General features: G+C 34.6%; 1 protein-coding gene across 1 annotated transcript; it reads left to right on the forward strand.

Annotated features, from left to right (window-relative positions):
* The first annotated feature begins 18,935 nt into the window (after positions 1–18,935).
* Positions 18,936–19,535, forward strand: LOC127740649 (protein FAR-RED IMPAIRED RESPONSE 1-like). Its single transcript, XM_052251921.1, has one exon. It carries the CDS (start codon positions 18,936–18,938, stop codon positions 19,533–19,535), a length of 600 nt encoding a protein of 199 aa, XP_052107881.1.
* The last annotated feature ends 1,311 nt before the right edge of the window (positions 19,536–20,846 follow it).

Genomic DNA, 20,846 nt, shown 5'->3' on the forward strand with positions numbered 1-20,846 from the left:
GGCGGGTTTTGATCGGAGCGGGTAGTGTAGCGGGGCGGGGCGGGATCGGGGTCAGGGTAAACCCGCCCCTACCCATCCCGGAGTACTTAATATATATATATGTTTTTATGAGATTAGGGTTTGTCTCGAGTCCACCAACCATCAGAGATCAGACCCCAAGTCCCCAAATCCCTAGTTGGTCGTCTTCTTCCTCATAGTCATAGAACCAAAGCTCTTTGCTCCTCAGCTCAGCCTCTCATCCCCTCCCCGCCATTGCGCCGTTGCTCGCAGTTCCTTGCCGTCGTCGCAATTCCTTGGCGTCACCACTTAGTCCCACTGCTCCTTGCTGTCGCTGCTCACCTCCCGCCTGCCGTCGGCCCGTCACTGCTCAGCCGCACAACTCCTCGCCCTCGCTGCTTAGCTCACACAGCTCTGTAAGTTCCTCTCTGTCTCTCGCTCTCTCGTGCTCTCTGTCTCTCCATCGTTGTGAGATCTAAGTTCTTCTCTTGTTCTTCCACAGATTCATCGCTTGGTCGCCGTCGCTGTGAGCTTGTCTGTCGCTGTTGCACATGAGCCTGTCACCAGAGCCCTTTTCTCTGTCTCTGACAGCCGGTAAGTCTTTGAGCCCCTCTGTCTTTATAGATTTGCCATCCCACAAGCATGCTCTACTAGATTTGAAAAATTAAAGTTGTTTTGATTGATAAGAAGTGCATATTTAGTTTTGATAACAATATTTTTGACTGATAAGAAGTGCATGTTTAGTTTTGATTTATCATTTTTATGCATTTAGAATTTTGATTTTAGTTTGATTTTGCAATTGTCATTGAATACTGAATGGACCTTTCAAGATTAGAGTGATTTGGTTTATGAAAGGGAATATGCCCAAAGTGTTCTAATTATGGAGAGAATTGGACATTTGAAATTAGCAGAATTAGTAACGTGCGGCAGTGTTCTGAATTATGATGAAATCAAGAAACAGGGAATAAGCTATAGACATATACAAACAAAAAAAGAGTTTGTTTGCGGTTATCTAATTTAATTCAATTGGCTTAGCATGTATTCTCACATTCTCATCTAAATATTTCATGTGTTACAATCCTATTATATATAGAACTACAAGGATGGGCCTAATATGCGAATGTATGGTTATTGATTTTCAAGTTTCATTCATTATTTCTTATTAGTATTATTTTTTAAAAATGTTTTACATTTTGGAGAAGCTATGATTAACTTAATCTCCAAATTTCCATGGTTTGCAATGCATTATACAAATCCATTTCGTCCCAAACATGATCACGTGAATTCAAAATCACATAGATGGTTGAAAGATTGTGATTAAGCTCATCAGTAGCCAACATTTGATTTAATAGCATCCAATATCTGCATAAAATAAGTGGCAGAACTTGTTATGCATTCTGATTTTTCATTTATGCATTCTGATCTTTATGCATTTATGATATGATTTTAATTTGTTAATTGTTATATCTTTTGAATTTTAGGTTTAAATCTTGATTTGCAAACTTTTAATGATGATGAAGATGTCGAAAGTGATCAAGAATAAGGGTTGAAGATTCCTTTATATCTAATATTATAATTTTTTTATTATGGTGTTAAATTTGTAATGATCTAACACTTTTTTTTTATTTCAAGTTATTTGAGCTAATGACATTGTATGAATTTTTATGTTTGTATTTTAATTTATCTATGAATTTTAAGTTTTTGTCTTAATTTAGATATGAATATGTAAAAACTAAAATATTTAATTTTTATAGGGATGGATAGGGATGGAACGGGTATCCGCAGAGACAAATTCGAGTACTGCAATTTACTATCCGCGGATTGTGGCAGAGCAGGTAGTACTTAAGTGACGGGATGGGGGGACGGGGTCAGGTAGGGTAAAAACCGCCCCTACCCACCCCAACCTAATAGTTAGAGTATGAGAAAATAGAATTGAAGGAAAAAAAAAATCCTTCTTGTGTCAAGATGTCCAAACAACTACTCTTGACCTTTACAGTAGGAATGCTTGTATGACTTGTGTATAGAGATTTAGTAAGGCAGCAAATATAAGAGAGATAGGCTTATGCGTGTGATTGTATTAGATAATGGGTCAGGGGTTTGTTATATACGGGGGTTGGGTTAGGTTGTTGGGCTTGGCCCAGGATAAAAAATACGTCTGACCAAAAATATCTTCCAACTGAAGAGTGTAACATGTGATGTGTCTAAGTTCACTAAATTGCATTAGATAATGGGTCAGGGGTTTGTTATATAAGGGGGTTGGGTTAGGTTGTTGGTCTTGGCCCAGGATAAAAAATACTCCTGACCAAAAATATCTTCCAACTGAAGAGTGTAACATGTGATGTGTCTAAGTTCACTAAATTGCATCCTAATATTTATTAGAAAAAGTTACATCCTAATAATTATTTTTATGTACAAATGAAGGACAGTTATACATTTGTTTTGAAAAAATAAATAATAATATCTAATATATGTTCTTGCTGACATTGTAATAGATTTTATTTTTCAAAAAATTGAACGCGTTATAGAAATATGTAATTCCAAATTTTGTATGTTTTATGATGAGCGAAAAATATGAAAAATAATTAAAATCATTAATAGAAATATACTTCATATTATTATTAGAATTTAATTTTGATCCATTGTCAATATAAAGTAATTTTACACGTACATTCAATATAATTACGTGATACGACATCAGTAAAAATAACCACCTTTTATATTGACGACGTGAATGATCATCCGAAAGAACGGATGTGATTGCACGACTGTGTAAAACTTTTTACACCACAAGTACATTAAAACTAAACTCTTACTATTAATAATGTATATTGTAATAGGAAAAAATAATAATAAGAAATATATGTATACGTATAATAGATTTAATTTATTTTATTTATTACATTAATGAGCAAATATATTAAATTTTTTTGAACAAAATGTCTTTGAGAAAGAGTAAAATATTTCATATTATGTAACAATAATCATGGTATTGTAAGATTTTTTTGAATAAACATTTCAAATATTTCATTTATTGATATAGGTAATTTAGACACAAACATAAATTATGTCTAAATTACGAGTTAAGTCTCAAAATAGTTTCTAAAGTTGTACTCGAATCTCAAAGTGATTCCTAAAGTTAATAATTATCCAAATTTATTCTTGAAGTTGCACTCCGGGAGTCATAGTAGTCCCTAAGACATTTTTCGTCCATCGAAAAGCTGAACTAGACTGATTTATGATAAAACGTCATTGTTTTATATTAAAAAATAGCAATCCCTTTCTAAAATCCTAATCCCTTCTTCTTCAACTCTGTTCTTCTTCTTCTTCAACATATCACAAAAATAAAAACCAGCAACACAAAATATTACCAAAAAAATCAACATCAATTAGAAAAGATCAATCAACCTAAATAACAAGCATCAATCAACCTAAACAACAAAAAATAGCAACAACAAAAAAAACCATCAATAATTACAGAATAGAAAACAGTTAAAATCAACCATTATTGTTATATTGAAACAAAATTAGCAGTAACAATCACCCAAAATATTAAAGAACAATGATTGAATGACTAAAAAAAACTCACCATGGATGAGACAAAGAATCGATTCAGAAGAGAGAAGAGGGGGGGCAGAGGAAGACAAAGAGGAGACAAGAGAAGATCGCCGATGTGCGAGCAGTGGCAGCAACGACTAGAGAGGGACATAGAAGCAAGTAGTGACGGCGAGAAACGAGACGATGTGTTGATGCAGATGGGTTGGCGAGCGGCGCGGCGACGAGATGGAGGTTGGCGAGCGGCGCAGCGACGAGATGAAGGTTGGCGAGCGGTGCGATGATGACAGAGAAGGTTGAGGCTTTGTACTCTGCCTCTGCCTCTATTGTGTTTGAGTGTGAGAGACTAGGTTGGAGAGGATGTGAGCGGCACGGCACTAAAACGGAGGCCAGCGAGAGGCAGCGACAACGAGGATTGAGGAGAGCTTCGTGTGTTTAGTGTTGTGAATGTGAGAGTATGGTTGGGGATGGGGAGGGCATCAGGTTGGGGAAGGAGAAGGGGAAGGAAAAGCAGAAGGGGAAGGGGAAGGGGAGCGTGTTTTCTTCCTTTTTTATTTTTTTATTTTCTTTTAAAACGATGTCGTTTCAAGGTTCTGATGAACGGAAAGCGTTTTAGGGACTAGTATGAGTCTTGGAGTGTAAGTTCAAGGACGAAATTGGATAATTATTAATTTCAATGACTACTTTAAAATTCAAGTGCAACTTCAAAAACTATTTTAAGACTTAACTTCTAAAGTACTTATATCAGTAAATAAAATATTCAAAAAAATGCGTATTATAAATATAATAAGTTGTGTATTAATTATTTGACTATAGCAATAATAAATATATTTTATATTATTATTATTAACATAAATGAGAATAACAATGATGCTAAATCCTAAACCTAAAATCCAAAAATTGTAAGCCCTAAACTGTAGATGCTCAGAACTATACCCTAAATAGTAAACTTTAAGACTTAAACCGCTAACACTAAGTGTTTGTTTAGACGTTATTAAATTGATAAAAAAATATTTTTTATTGAAAAATATCTTTTTTATTTTTATTTTTTAGTACTTGTTTGGGCACCATTAAATCGAAAAAAAAGACCTTTTTTCAATGAAAAATATCATTTTTTATTTTTTAGTGTGTTTGGTAAATTTCTAATAGTAAAAGTAAAAGCACTAGAAAAAAACATCTCTTTTAAGAAACTACAATTTACATATTTTTTTAAAAGATCTTATTGAGTTTGGAAAACTTGGATTATCAAGATGCACAACAGCAAAGAAAATCTAGGACAAACTTCAAATCATTTATGAAGGCACCACTCAAGTCAAGAGATCCAGAATAGAGATGCTGAATAGAGAATACAAAATATTCTCAATGAAGGAAGGAGAGACGATAGATGAATTATTTGAAAGATTCAATGTCATCGTCACTGACTTGGATGCTATGGGGATCACATATTCTGAATCTGTGCTTGTGAGGAGAATATTGAGATGTCTCACAAAAGAGTAGGAAACCAAAGCAATAGTGATAGCTGAAAGTAGTAACATTGATACTATGACATATGATGATTTGAGAGAAATTTACTTGCCTTTGAAAACACATATTTAAAAAAAGATACAAAAAAAAAGAAAGGAATTGCTCTCAAATCTGTTACTGAACCTCTAGATGATGAATCCAGTGATAACTCATCTGAAAATGATTTTGTTTTGTTTGCTAAGAAATTCAGGAAAATGGTGAAGCTGAAGGAATGAAACAAAGGAGGCAGCTCAAGGAAGCCAAAGAGGGATCTCCGCAAAGTGATCTGTTACAACTGTAAAGAAGCTGGGCACTTCAAGTCTGAATGTCCAAAATTGAAGAAGGAGGACAAGCCGAAAAGAAAGAAGAAAGGTCTCATGGCATCTTGGGAAGACTTGGAAAATGACTCTGATAAAGATGAAGAATCAGAAACTATGTCTCAAACCTGTCATATGGCCGATCACATAGAGTAGTAGTATTTCTTGATCCTTCCACTGAAGACCTTCATCTTATGATTGATCATCTTTCTGAAAAGATTAAATGTTTCTTAAACGAAAACCAAGATCTTGAGTCTCAAATAGAAATACTAAAAGCTGAAAATGGTTTTCTTAAAGATAAATTAAGGAAAGCGGAAACTGCTGTTGATCTTGTTAAGAAAAACAAGCGGTTAAAAGCTGAACTTAAGAGCTGTGAATATCACCATTCTGTGACAGCAAATCTAAATTATTTTAAAGAAAATGAGTGGCTGTATAAGAGATAAAAAAAAACTTAAAGAGGACCCAGCCAGTTTTGCTCAAAGTTTTGAAAATTTAAATCAACTATTGGCTAGCCAAAAACCTCTTTATGATAAAGCTGATTTGGGTTTTCTTAAATCTGAAAAATTCATTGAAAAATCTTCTTTTACCAACGTGGCATCCACTTTGGATGACATAAGGTTTCAAAACCCAACAAGCTTTAGAAAAATAATAACTCATAAACTTTGTAGATTATGCAATCGAAATGGACACTTTCCTATTCAGTGTTTCATAAGAGAAAAGATGATTGGAGATAAAGTTTACAAAATTGTGTGTGATTATAATGGCTTGGGACAAAGAAGATGGTTTGACATCAAAGGATCCAAAAAGATTTGGATACCTAAGGTCACTTAAGCTTGTTTTGTAGGTTTTCCTAGCATCCAAGAGAAAAGACAACTTGTGGTATATAGATAATGTGTGCTCTAGGCATATGACCAAAAAGTCAACATTCTTCATCAAGCTTGATGATGAGTATGATGGAGGCTTTGTTACTTTCGGTGACAATGGAAAAAAAAAATAGTGGCCATAAGTAAAGTGGGTAAGAATTTCTCTTCTTTCATTAATGATGTTTTGCTTGTTGATGGATTAAGTACAATCTACTAAGCATTAGCCAATTGTGTGATCTTAGTTATGAGATTATTTTTAGAAAATTGGATTGCTTGGTTATTTGTGAAAAATTTGGTGAAGTTTTGTTTGAAGCAAAAAGATGTAATAATGTGTATGGATTAACTCTAGAGGATTTAAAAGATAAAAAAGTAACATGTTTTACTTCTCTTGAATTTGAAAAATGGCTTTGGCATAAGAAATTAGGTCATGAAAGTATGTACCAAATTTCTAAGATTGTTAAAAAGGATTTGGTTAGAGGAATTCCTTATATTAAGTTTGATAAGAATATTACTTGTGATGCTTGTTAACTAGGCAAACAAGTAAGATCTTCTTTTAAACCAAAAGATGAAATTTTCACTAAAAGGCCATTAGAAATGTTGCATATTGATCTTTTTGGTCCAACTAGAACTCAAAGTTTAGGAGGTAAACATTATGGTTTGGTGGTGGTGGATGATTACTCTAGATTCGGTTGGATTCTCTTCTTAGCTTACAAGAATAATGCACCTCATGCTTTTTCCACTTTTTGTAAAAAGATTCAAAATGAAAAAGATTTAAAAATTGCTCACTTGAGAAGTGATCATGGAAAGGAGTTTGAAAATCAAGATTTTGAAAAATTTTGTGATGAATTTGGCATTGCTCATAACTTTTCATGTCCTACAACTCCTCAACAAAATGGAATAGTTGAAAGAAGGAATATAAGTCTTCAAGAAATGCCTAGGGCAATGCTTTGTGAAAATGATGTACCAAAATTTTTATGGGATGAAGTTGTAAACACAGCTTGTTATATCCTTAATAGAACCATCATTAGAAAAGGTTTAAAGAAAACTCCATATCAGCTTTGGAAAGGAACCCCACCTAATCTTAAGTACTTCCACATTTTTGGAAGCAAATGTTTTGTGCTTAATAATAAAGAAAATCTTAAAAAGTTTGATCTAAAATCCTATGAAGGAATGTTTGTTGGATACTCTACCATTAGCAAAGCATTTAGGATTTACCTCAAAGAACATAGAACAATAGAGGAATCCATACATGTGTCCTTTTGTGATTCTAACTCTATTCCAAGTGCTATGTTAGAAGATGATGCAGGTTGTGAAACTGATGTGAACCAAGAAGCCAGTCAAGATGATCCCAAGTCTGTCCCAAATGTTAAACCTATCTATCTAGAAACGTCTCGTCAGAATGAAGGAGACATTTCTGTTTTATCTCCTGAACAAGCCAGAGAATCCAAAACAGAGTTGTCCACTGAAGCTCGTCAAGGCAAAACCTTTCCTCAAAGGCCATGAGAATGGAAGTTTTTGAACGGTTACCCTCATGAATTTATCATTGGTGATCTTTCCTAAGGCATAACCACTAGATCCTCAATCAAGAAGCAAGTGGAACCAAGCAATGTTGCCTTCTTGTCCTAATTAGAATCTCTCAATGTGAAGCAAGCTCTTGAAGACCCTTCATGGGTTAAAGCTATGGAAGAAGAGCTAGTACAATTTGAAAAGAATGAGGTTTGGATCCTTGTACCAAATCCAAATGGTAAAAAGGTAACCGGTACAAAATGGATCTTCAAAAATAAATTAGGTGAGGATGGTAGTATTTGTAACAAGGCTAGATTAGTGGCCCAAGGTTACGATCAAGAGGAAGGAATTGATTTTGATGAGTCATTTACTCTGGTAGCAAGAATGGAAGCAATTAGGTTGCTTCTTGCCTATGCTGCCTACAAGGAATTTAAAATATTTCAAATTGATGTCAAATGTGCTTTTCTTAATGATTTTATAGATAGGAAAGTATTTGTGGCTCAACTCCCCAGTTTTGAAAGCAAAGAGTTTTCAAATCATGTTTTTAAACTCTCAAATGCTCTTTATGGTCTTAAGCAAGCTCCAAGAGCTTGGTATGAAAGGCTTAGTGCCTTCTTGTTGGAAAATAACTTTCAAAGGGGTACTACCGATACTACTTTGTTTATAAAAGAATCTAATGATGATATCTTTCTTATTCAAGTTTATGTGGATGACATTGTGTTTGGTTCGGCCAATGAAGCCTTGTGTGAAGAGTTTGGAAAACTTATGACTAGTGAGTTTGAAATGAGTTTAATGGGTGAATTAACCTTCTTTCTTGGTCTTCAAATTAAATAAACTCCTAGTGGTATTTTTATTTACCAAGGTAAATATGCAAAGAGTTAATCAAGAAATTTGGCCTTGAAAATTTCAAACCAATGGGAACTCCTTTGCATCCAAACACAAAACTTGACAAGGATGAAAATGGAAAAGATGTGGATGAAACAAAGTATAGAGGAATGATAGGATCCCTCATGTACCTTACATCCTCTAGGCCAGATATGGTTCAAAGTATGGGTGTATGCTCAAGGTTTCAATCTCACCCAAAAGAATCTCATCTTTTGGCTGTTAAAAGAATCATTAGATACATTAAGGGCACATGTGATCTTGGCTTGTGGTATCCTAAATCTAATGAATTTTGTGCAGTAGGTTTTTGTGATGCAGATTATGTGGGTGACCGAGTGGATAGAAGAAGCACTTCTGGAATGTGTTGCTTCCTTGGAAGATAACTCAATATGTGGTCAAGTAAGAAACAAGCCACAGTCGCTTTATCCACTACTGAAGCTGAATTATATCTCTGTGGCAGCTTGTTGTTCTCAACTTTTATGGCTTAAAACTCAATTAGAGGATTACAAATTAAAAATCAATAGTATACCTTTGTTTTGTGATAATATGAGTGCTATAAACATTTCTAAGAGCACTCTAGAACTAAGCACATTGAAGTAAGATATTATTTTATTACGGAACATATGCAAAAAGGTACTATTGATATCCAATTTGTGAAATTCGAAGAGCAACTTGCTGACATCTTTAATAAACCTCTGTGTGAAGATAGGTTTTGTTCATTAAGGAACAGTTTGGGGATGATGGATTTGAGTTTTGTTGAAAAAATGTGATTTTCATGCTTCTGTTTGTTTGTCTCATAGGCAACAGGGAGATAAATCTGGGCATATGATGAACAAGTCATTAAACAGGGGGAGATTGAACGTTGGTACCTTGGACTCGAGCCCACTCCACCTTCTTTGAAGCCCATTCCATGATACTGGCTCATTAATTTTTTTTGGCATCATGTTTTTTAATCAGTTTTAAAATAATTTATTTTAAAGAAGCTTTCACGTCATATCTTCAAAAGGGGGAGTTCATGTCAAATCAAATCTTTTTTCCTTATCCTCTCCCACGTTTCAAGGAAAAGACTTTTCAGTTACTTTTTTTATTTTTAATTTTCCTTATTAAAACCGTTTTTCATTAATTGTTGGGACTTTAAATGAGATTCTCTCCACTAAGCATTTATTGTGGTCTAACCTCTCTCCACCTTCTACTCTCTTCGGCTTCTCTTCAACTTCTCCCTCTCCACTTTACTTCCTTCATCATGAGAAAGAAGCTTGTCACACGCAGAAGCAGCCGAACTCCCATTATAAAAAATCCTCCATCTTCCAAAGCTCCTCAATCCCACACTCACATTCACATTCACCCCAACTCGACTTCTTCACCCTTTTCTCACTCAACAGATTCCATGGTACGTAAGGGTATCCATGCAAGAGCGACATCAAGGTAGGAAGCTGATTCATCTAAGAAGAATACTAAGGGACAGGAGCAAGTCCCTAAAGAGGAAGAAGAATCACCACTTCCATCTCCACAACCGTCACCCCCACCACGACGTTCTACCCCTCATCCCTCTAGTCAGTCTCAATGTACAAAGAAGTCAGTCCTTCATGACACCAAAGAATCCTCAAACTTGGACTCATTGGAATTCAAAAACAAATATGGTAAAAGCCACTCCCACTTTGATCCTGCCCGTTTCATATCATGTGCTGCTTTTTGAGTTTCACTCTCAAATTTTGGTGAATTGTCACCTTTGTGCTTCTTATGTGGTAAATCTGGAAAATCTTTATGAAAAAGGAATCGATTTCACTACATATTTTGATGATCTCAAATGGGCTCCACTTTTCAAAATTTGAAAACCAGTTTATTCGAACTTGGTTCGAGAATTTTATGCAAATATGATGTTTCATGATGGTGCATTACATTCATATGTTAAAAAGGTTCACCTCACTTTGAATCGTGATACTGTAAGTGCGGCTTTGGGGTACCAAGATGAAGGAGCCAGGGCTTACATATCTGGTAAATGAGATAACCATGTTGGAGTTTCCCTTCAAGTAGCCCTGACTCGGGTTTGTGAAAATTTCTCTACTCTTGATGGCACAACTCTGACCCACAAGGCTCTCGGACCTGTGCAAGCCTTGCTTCACCGGATCATTAATCATATTTTAATGCCTCAAAGTGGTTCTTACTAGCGAGTTACCATTTGTGATACCCTTGTCTTGTTTGTCATTCTAAATTCTGCATCCATCCATCTCATTTGTATATCTTATTATGAGACACATGTGGGACTCTGTTCGCAATGATAAGAAAGCAAATCTGCCATATGGAATATTTCTAACATGCATCTTTGAGTACTTTAATGTGGATTTAAGCAATAAGCCAGTTGAGAACAGGCTTTCCACAATTAAAGGCGGAGGGGTTCCTGATTCTGTTAAAGGAAAAAAAGGCAAGAGTTCAATGGCATCAATGATTTCGAATAGCGAAAGTGAAAGTCTTCCTCCTGAATCTTCTAAGTTTTCTGAAACTATCAAGGATGCTTTGAATGAGTTCTCTAATATGTCTAGTATGATGGTCAGGACCTACAAAGAGGCTCGAAAGATAGCCTATGAAAATGAGAAGGCATGGACCAAATACCATGAAAAGGCTAATCTGTTGATTAAGAGCTTAAAGAAGGACATGGCTCATTCTAAAGAAGAAGACAATCATCTTGATTCTGATATCAATCTTTCTGATGCCTAAATGATTTGTTCACTGCTGCTTATGTTCTTGGACAATTTCTCTTTTGCTGTCTTTTTTATTTAGTTTCACTTGAACTGTTTGATGTTGGGATGACTATACTCAATAACTTTAATACTCTATTTATGTTTTAATATCAATATTATGCATGGCATTGCTGTGTTATCTGTTTTGCAGGTTCCCTCCTTAATGACAAAAGGGGGAGAAAAATTAAAAAGGGACTGAATTGAAAATAGAATTGGGACTGTCAATTCTTTGTGCTCTATTTTTAAGCCCTTTTGATTATTGTTTCATGCCATTTTTTGCTCGTTTGGTGGCTGAACGCTGTATTTTATTGCTGGCTATATATTTTTATTGCTTGATTTGTTGCTTTGTTGGTAGGAATTTTTTTGATACTGTTACTGTAAGCAGTATGTTGAGTCTTGATCATTTGTTGTTATGTACTTTGAATGTACTACTCTGTTTCATATTTTGCAAGAAAAATTTTTTTTGAGCAGCATGTCATTAGAAATATAGAACTTGAGTTTTAAATTATTGATTGATAAAAGAAATTGTTCAAGTACAAGCCTTTTTTATGGCTCGGTTTCTTAAGGTTCCATGTGTTGAATATAAATTTTTTTTTGGAACTGTTCAAGGATGTTATAGGTATTGCTTTCATTGGACATATGCACACATTAAGGGGAGGATTCGGCCAAAATCTTCAAGGGAGTTTTCTAAATCTTAATCATTTTCAATTCATTTTTTAATAATGTTTGTCATCAAGGGAGAGATTGTTGAGTTTGGAAAACTTAGATTATCATGATGATCAAACATTGTTAATTAGAAAACTATAAAATTATTATTTGTTTCAAATTGTTTGGTTAATGAGTTTGTTTGTGTGCAGGAAAAATAAAATAAATTTTTGTTGGGCTAAAAATCAATATAAGCCCATTGGGAGGAAAATGTCATCAGCCTTTGAACAAAATTATTCCATGCAATATGGCTAAATTATTTAAGTGGATAGCAAAAGATAATTGGGTCAAAATATGTGTGAACAGCCCAAAACAATTTTTCTCCCTAGACCAACAAGTCTTTGGTCCAAAATTGAAGAAAAAAGGAATGAAAAGAGAAGTGGTTCGGTTACCCACTCCTTTTTGATGGTGGAATCCAAATTTTAATTAGATTGAATGCATGCATTGGTTATTGGAACACAAAATTCAATTTAATTAATTGCTCACATAGGTAACCGAAGTCCACAAATCAATATCACTTAATTTTACATTAAATGCTCTGTTTCTTCTCTCTCTTCTCTCTTTGTTGTTTCGGTTGTCACTTTACTCAGGAAAGAAGAGTGAATAAGTTATCAGAGAAAAGAGAAGTACAGAGACAGTGCAGCTATGAAGAAGAAAAAGGCTAGGTTGATGATAGATAATGAAAAAGGAAGATCCGAAGCATGGTGTGATTAAGATCTTTGCCATTAAAGGCAAGATTTTAAGAAGAAGCTTCAAGATCTTCATTTCAAGGATAGGAAAGATCCATCTCGGTCAGAGAAGAAGATCTTAGTGGGTAAAGCTCATTTTCATTTTTGTTTATCCAAGAGAGAAGGTAGCTACAGGAGCTACCAAGAGGAAGAAGCAAATATGGAAAAGAAAGAGCTGTCAAGGATCAAAGGTTCATCAAGGGTTAGTGTTCTTTCTTGGAGCCAAAGTCAAGATTAAGGGGCTCAGAATGAAGAAGCCTGATGAGAAGGGATGAGAGAGGTATATACATGTTGATTTGCTTTCGGTTTTTCCTCTCTCTTCTCTCTGTCTGAACCACTACTACTCTAGGTTGGAGAAGAAGTTGCTTGGTTGAACCGGTTTCAACCTTGGAAGCTTTCCCTTCTATAATAAGGATGAACGGCCAAGGGTTGAGACAAGGAGAGAAAGCATAGAGTTCTCATAACTACCCTAAGCTAACAGAGTTCTTCTTCTTCAATGGATTTTGTTTTGTTTTCTTTTCTTTAGTTTTGTCTGTCTGAGTCTCATGGTAAAAGGCAAACATAGTGAGGTTTGTAAGAAAAAGCCAGTGAGAGGAAAAAGGCAGAGAGAGCAAAATTAAAGAAAAAGTCATAGATGTCTACGAGTTCCTTTGTACATCTGTATGTTGTGTTTCATGATCCTGTAGGGATTTTCTTGCAAGTTGGGTTAGCACTTTGCGATTAAAAATTTGGTGAGAGTCCAAGTCAAGTTCAGATTTGGGGATAGAATCTGGATTTGTTCTAGATAGGATTGGGTAGATCCTAGGGAAGCATTGTTGTATGTAATCTGATGATTATAGCGAAATTCTATCACAGTTGTGATGGAGACTAGATGTAGGCTGTATTGCACTTAGCAGCTGAACCGGGATACTTCTAGGTGTAATTCTTTCTTTTTCTTCTACTTCTATTCTGTTTCTGTTGCGAAGGAGACAAAAATGAAAAATATCTCCTAACCAGTTACGAGACAAAAAGAAAATATCTTTTGACTTGTTATGAGACAAAAGCGGAAATATCTCCTAAAGTTTCTTTGAAAAAGCAGCAATTAATACTCAACAAAGAGGGGCTAAGATTCAACTCCCCTTTCTCTTAGCCACTGACTACCATCAGATCTTTTGTCCTAAAAAAAGATGTTTTTCACATGATACATGAACAAAAAATACTTTTATCTTATTTTACCCAAATATAATTGATAGATAAAAAGATCTTTTTACATGAAATATCCAAACATAAAATCACTTTTACTTTTGTAAAAGATCTTTTAAAAAAGGTTTAATTACTCTGTTGGTCCTTATAATTTTGCAAAATTTTTAGTTAGGTCCCTGTACTTTTTTTCCTTTTAATTGAGTCCTTACAATAAATTTTTTATTTTAATTGGGTCCCTACACTTTTTTTTCCTTTTATTTGAGTCTCTGCACTAATTTTTTTAGTTTGGTCCCTATAAAATTAAGCCAATTACTGCTAAGAGGACCTAATTGAAAAAAAAATTTAGTGCATGGACCTAATTGAAAAGAAAAAAAGTATAAGGATCTAATTGAAAATTTCATGAAATTATAGGGACCAAGAGAGTAATTAAACCTTTAAAAAATATCATCTAAAAAGGATATTTTTTTAGAATGACGCCCAAATAAGCTCTTATTGTATTGGACAAATTTCTAATAGTACAAGTAAAAGTACTAGGAAAAAAAAGATCTTTTTTGAGAAGCTACAATTTATCTTTTTTAAAAAAAAATTTTTTTCTTAAAAAATAAGATGTTTTTCATATAATAAATGAACAAAAAAATACTTTTATCTTATTTTACCCAAACATGATATATAAAAAGATATTTTTATATGAGATATCCAAATATAAAATTACTTTTACTTTTGTAAAAGATCTTTTCTAAAAATGACGTCCAAACAAGTCCTAAACACTAAATCATAAACTATAAACTATAAATCATAAACTGTAAATCAAAAACCATAAATCTTAAACCACAAATCCTAATATCTTAAACCATAAACACTAAACACTAAATCCTAAATAATGAATCTTAAACCCTGATTCCAAAACTATAAACGTTGAGAGGACTAAATCATAAATCGTAAACCCTAAACCGTAATCATAGACCCTAAAACATAAAACTATAAAACACTTAACTATAAACCTTTAACATTGAATCCTAAACTCTATACCCTAAATCCTAAAACATAAATCATAAATCCTAAATTCTAAATGGTAAACCCTAAACATCAAACCTTCGACCATAAACCATAAAAACATAAATCTGTAACCATAAATCGTAAACTCTAAATTCAAAACACTAAACCCTATACATTAAATTTTCAACCGAAATTCTAAACCTTAAATCATAATGATTGATCACTAAATCCTAAAACATAAACTGTAAATCATAAACCGTAAACGCGAACCACAATTCCCAAACCAAAAATAAAAAACCCCTAAAATTGAAATTCAAAACTCCAAAACCGAAACTGTAAATCATAAACTGTAAATTTTAAATTCTAAATCCTAAACCATAAACCCTAAACATAAAATCCAAACCCATAGCCCATAAACTCTAAATTGTAAATCCTAAATTCTAAATTCTAAATCCTAACTCATAACCCTAAATCCTAAATTATAAATTCGAAACCCCAACTCCTAACTCATAAACCATAATCCATATTGCATAAAACCCTAAATCCTAAATCTAAAACCGAAAGCCGTAAACCTGAAAAACCTAAACTATAAACCCTAATAACATAAACTATAAACTCTAAACCCTAAACCCTAAACTACAAACACTAAAACATAACGTTCATACCCTAAACTCTAAAGTGTATACACTAAATTGAAGACCCTAAACCGTATCACCGTAAGCGGTATTATAGTAAACTACAAACTATAAACCGAATACCGTAATCCCAAAATCATTAATCGTAATCATAATCCTAAACACTAAAAACTAAGCCTTAAGCGAAAAAGCCCTAACCTATAATCCCTATACCAAAAAACATAATCCAACCATTGTAAGTCCAATTTCCTAATTGCACATTGAGTCCTAACAAAAAATTCTAAATCGTGTTAGTATATTTTTTTTTGGGTTAATCTATATTTATGGACATAATTTAAAACCCTAAATTATAAAATTTTTTATTTAAATTGACATAGTTTCAGTTAACGATTTAATTTATTTTAATTTGATAGAAACAGACGTAGTTGTATTATTGCACCGAATTTATTAATTAAGTTTTTTGGAACTTAAATAAATTAACTTCTTAAGACCATAAATTTTAAGTGAAAAAATAAATGTATTTTTATTATTATATAATAAACGTAACAATTTAATATATCTGTTCACACTTTGTATATTTTATATTTTATTGGTCTCTACATATATTATTTACCTACAATTAATTTATCAAACGCATTAAATTTGAAACTTTATTTGTTTATTTGCTGATATTTTAAAAATAGAAAATGGCCTCGAGGATTTGTTATTTTTACGAATATCTTAAAAAAATTAAAGTTTCGACACTTTTAAAAAATATTAACGAGGTCATTAAACATAGTTGAGGGCATGTCATAAGTACCCTAGGGTTTAATAGTTGTCAGATATGAGAATAAATAATATAAAATTCATGAATTGTTAAGTTATAAGATACGTTTCAGGTACTTCAGTGTAATTTATTGGAGTATTGGTATGTAATGTACCTTTAGGTTTTTAGTTATATATTTGTTTTATAGTAAAGCGTTAAAAGGTTATATTAACCTCTGAAATTGATTTAAAATTATCCAATTGGTCAGCTAAAAATTTTTTAGAACTTGCTTTTTTAATTTAAATCTTTGCAGTTTAAATAGCAGGATGCTAAAAAATTTTATTGCCTTATAATATTGCCTGAGTTGAAAAAATGAGTTTTTTAACTATGTTCGTGAAAACTCAATCTTCTTCCCTCTCTTCTGTTGTCCGTCTTTGATACAGCAAAATCAACGAGAGTTATTCTGATCTACTGTTATAGCTATTCGAGATTCTTGATCTTCTCGACCTTCTCGTTACTATCTGATTCGTTATTCTGCACTTGGGGTTTTTTCTTTGCAGTTGCAAGAAAAGGTAGAAAGCGCGATTCAGCAGTAGGTAATATGCGGGTTGCATAAGTTTGCGCCATTGAAGGGCTTATCGAAAGGTATGGTCCTTATTTTTGGCATTAATTTTTGTTGCAGGTAAATTTTTTAGGGCTAGATTTAAGGTATTCGAGCTAACCCAGAGAAATTAAATATGTTGGCAGTGTTATGTTGAATTATTGACATGGTGTGTACTCGAAAAAATTGGTATGATCCTTTTAGATACATTAATTGACTCACGTTAAAGGATTATACTGGTGTGCAGTGGAGGATGGACTTTGGCATTTAGTTAGGATAGTCATGTTCTGTAGAGAAGCAATGGTAGAAGTTTTTTAGTTATTCAGCAAATAAATGTAATTTTTTTAATTTTTTACAATTGTTTTATTTTTATAAACTTAATTAAAGAGTTAGTTTATTTATTTATTCAACACATAACTCTTTTTTAATTGCTAGGTTGAAAAGATTAAGAATAGCTACATGTGATTTTAATGGCATCAAGTTATTTACCATCCATCCGGTCACCACTTTAAAAGGAAAAGTGTTAGTTTTTACTTTTCGAATTTCAATTCCAATTAGTTGGTTAATGTGCTTTACCGGTCTTCTGGTCTATTTGTTATTGGAAAATAGAATTGTCGTGTTTTACATTTGGTATGGAATTATCTACATCTCTATTTCTTAAGCCTTCATGCCAGTTTAGTTATTTAAACTTACAACAAATTTTGGTTTCACAATCACTATCAGTGAAGTTGAAGCACTTTTTGAGCTATTTAAGTGCATAAGCAATTTGGTTGTTGATAAATGACTAATAAGCAATGAACTATATAGCAAATTCATTTTCCTCCTACTCTCAAACGTAGTTGTATTTATGACATTTATTTTGTGATCTTCATTTTATTAAGATATATTAGGTGTGCCTTTTTATTTGTTGATATGAATGATCAATGTGGGGTAGTTGTTTGTATAGGGTGGGTTTTCCCAATAATGATGTAGTGAGTGTAAAGTATTCTTGGAAGCATTGAAATTAGGGTAGAAGCTCTGCGTTTCCTGTGTTAACATGTTACAATAAGTTGCTTTGTTAACAGGGTTGCATCAATTGGCCAGATTGTGACAGCGAGACTGGATATTATTGTTTCCTATGCAATTGTTGAAGTTCTTAGGAACCACAAGGGAGGGGATCTTCTAGAAGAAGCACCTGCTGCCTATTAGGAAACAGATGAACAACATAAATCATGAGTCGATATCGACATCAACCAATCATGAATTGGCGATGTCAGACCCGGAGGACAGGCTTTTGAATGAGGTATATGATAGAGGAGAACTTGCAGATTCGGATTATATTAGTTTTCTGTCATTCTGAAGATGAATAGTATAAGTTAAAATTGGGTGATCGTAGCATTGTTAATTGTTATGCAGGAGACACTTTTTGACATGAGCATCTTAGAGGACGAAGCAGGGTTTCCAAATATGACACAAACAGACATAGAGCTTCAATCTGCTCAGGTACCAAGTCATGTCAGCATTGAAGATATATTGAAAATGAAGTTCTTTACCCCTGGGGAAGCAAGAGAATTCTACACGAGTTATAGTAGGCTAAAAGGTTTTGCAATAAGGAAGAGTAAGAGGGTAAAAATGCCAAAGGAGAGATCGTTAGATACACTTTTGTTTGCAACAGACAAGGGTTTAGGCACAAGAAGTGGTTAGATAAGCTGGATAGGAAAAGAGAGCACAAGTCTATAACGCAATGTGGGTCTGTAGCAGATATGAGGATAAAGAAAAATCATACTAATGGAAGATGGTTTGTTTCACAGTTTGTGGATGATCATAACCACACCCTACTCTCAGAAAGGTTTATTGGATATCTGCCTTCACATAGGAATATGTCTGATGTAGAAATTGCTCAAATGAATAGCATGAGGCAAGTTAGGATAAGCATTCCAAAGATATACCAGTCATTTACGATGTAGGTTGGGGGCTTTAACTTAGTAAAATTTACCAAGCAAGATATGCACAACGAGGTTCGAAAGCAACATGATTTGAAGAACGGAGATGTAAATGCCGCACTGTATTTTTTCGAACCTGCTGCCAGAAACGATGAGAAACTGTTTTGGAGGTATGAGGTAGCGGCGGGTTCTCGTATGTGTGACATTATACGGAGTGATGGTCGAAGCCAGGAAGATTATGAGGCATTTAGTGATGTCCTCGCCTTTGATGCGACCTATGGGAGGAACAAGTATAACATTCCTGTCATTGTTTTGTTTGGAGTTAATCACCATAATCAGACATGCGTGTTTGTAGCAGCAATGGTTTCATGTGAGTCACAGGACTCGTACAAATGGGTGCGGAGACAGTTTCTAGAATGCATGCGGGGAAAGGCCCCGAAGGCAGTTATAACTTATGGGAATCCTTCTATGAGGCTAGCTATTATGCATGTTTTTCCAGATGCTCATCACAGACTTTGCGCGTGGCACCTACTAAGGAATGCCACTGCTCATGTCTCACAACCACGTTTCACCCAATTATTCAAACAGTGCATGCTTGCTGACATAGAGGTTGATGAATTTGAAATGCAATGGGAGGTGATGGTTGACGAGTGTGGTGTTTGAGATGTTGAATGGGTGATGGACCTCTATAGAAAGAAGTTGTCATGGGCCACCGCATACATAAGGGGCAGATTCTTTGCAGGTTTAAGGACAACCTCTCGGTGCGAGTCGTTGCATGCTAAGTTGGGTGGGTTTGTGGAGAGTAGATATGGGATATTGGACTTTGTTACAAATTTTCAAAGATGTGTTGATTTTCTTAGAGTCAAGGAGGACGAGCTTGACTTTCATTCCTTTTATGGTACCCCGGTGCTTCAAACACAGTTCCTAGAGATTGAGAGGTCATCAGCAACCCTGTATACCAGTGAACTTTTTTACAGATTTTGAGAGTCCCTAAAGTAGGCTGTAAGATTTTACATTGTCGACCGCCAGGATTGTGAAAATGCATGTTGCTATGTGAAACAGAAGTATCGCCGACTGGAGTCAACCTGGCAAGTCTTGCACCGGCCGCACAATGGAACCTTTCAATGTAATTGCCGCAGGATGGAGTCATATGGGATCTCTTGTGTTTACATAATTGTAGGTCTGGTTGGTATTGATATTGGTTCTTTGCCAGAGACTCTGGTCCTCAAGAGGTGGTGCAAAAACGCTAAGAACAATGTGACTTTTGTTAGACAAGTTACTGAAACGGGTGATGCTACATCCTGGTGCCATAGCAGACTTGGTGCATTTGTAGACCAATGTAAGCATTTTTCCAAGGTGGCTTGTCTAAGGGGAGAGGACTACAAGGTCTTTAGTGAAAAATGGCACGGGATGCTATCATGTTGGAGGTCAAGAATAGGTTGCGTGTGGCCCCAGATGTGAATCCACACCTTAACGGTGAGGGTGGTGGTGGGATAAATGATCCGGTCCGTGTTCGGACAAAAGGCACTAGCAGAGGAAACATTTCTCAGGTAACAAAGGGACTGAAGAAGAGAAAATGTAGTACCCGCGGGAAACTGGGTCATCGCCGAACTCGCTGCCCTAGTGCGCCTGCCCCGCGACAGGGATGTCGTGGATCACTACCGGTTCCCAAGGGTTGCCAGGCTCAACCACGGGTTAAAACCATATGCTGTGTGTCAGTTATAATTCATGTGATTTTTAGGGTGGTCATGATATTTTGCAAACTTTGAATGATCAATGATAACCTAATTAGGACATGCCATATGTGAGTAGATCCCGAAACAACTAGCTGATAAAATGAGGTTGAACTTGATCAAATTGTTGAATTTAGGTAGAACTTGACAATTGTTCATAAAACAAATAGCATCATTATTTCATGAGGATGCAACATGTCAAACAGGGTAGAAGCATCATCAAAGTATAAATAGAACATGA

Source organism: Arachis duranensis, chromosome 1 (assembly GCF_000817695.3).
Source record: "Arachis duranensis cultivar V14167 chromosome 1, aradu.V14167.gnm2.J7QH, whole genome shotgun sequence".
NCBI classification, from domain to species: domain Eukaryota; kingdom Viridiplantae; phylum Streptophyta; class Magnoliopsida; order Fabales; family Fabaceae; genus Arachis; species Arachis duranensis.

Excerpts from the sequence above, each read along its gene's own strand:
- LOC127740649 (XM_052251921.1), top strand. The coding sequence starts at position 18,936 with ATGCACAACGAGGTTCGAAAGCAACATGATTTGAAGAACGGAGATGTA.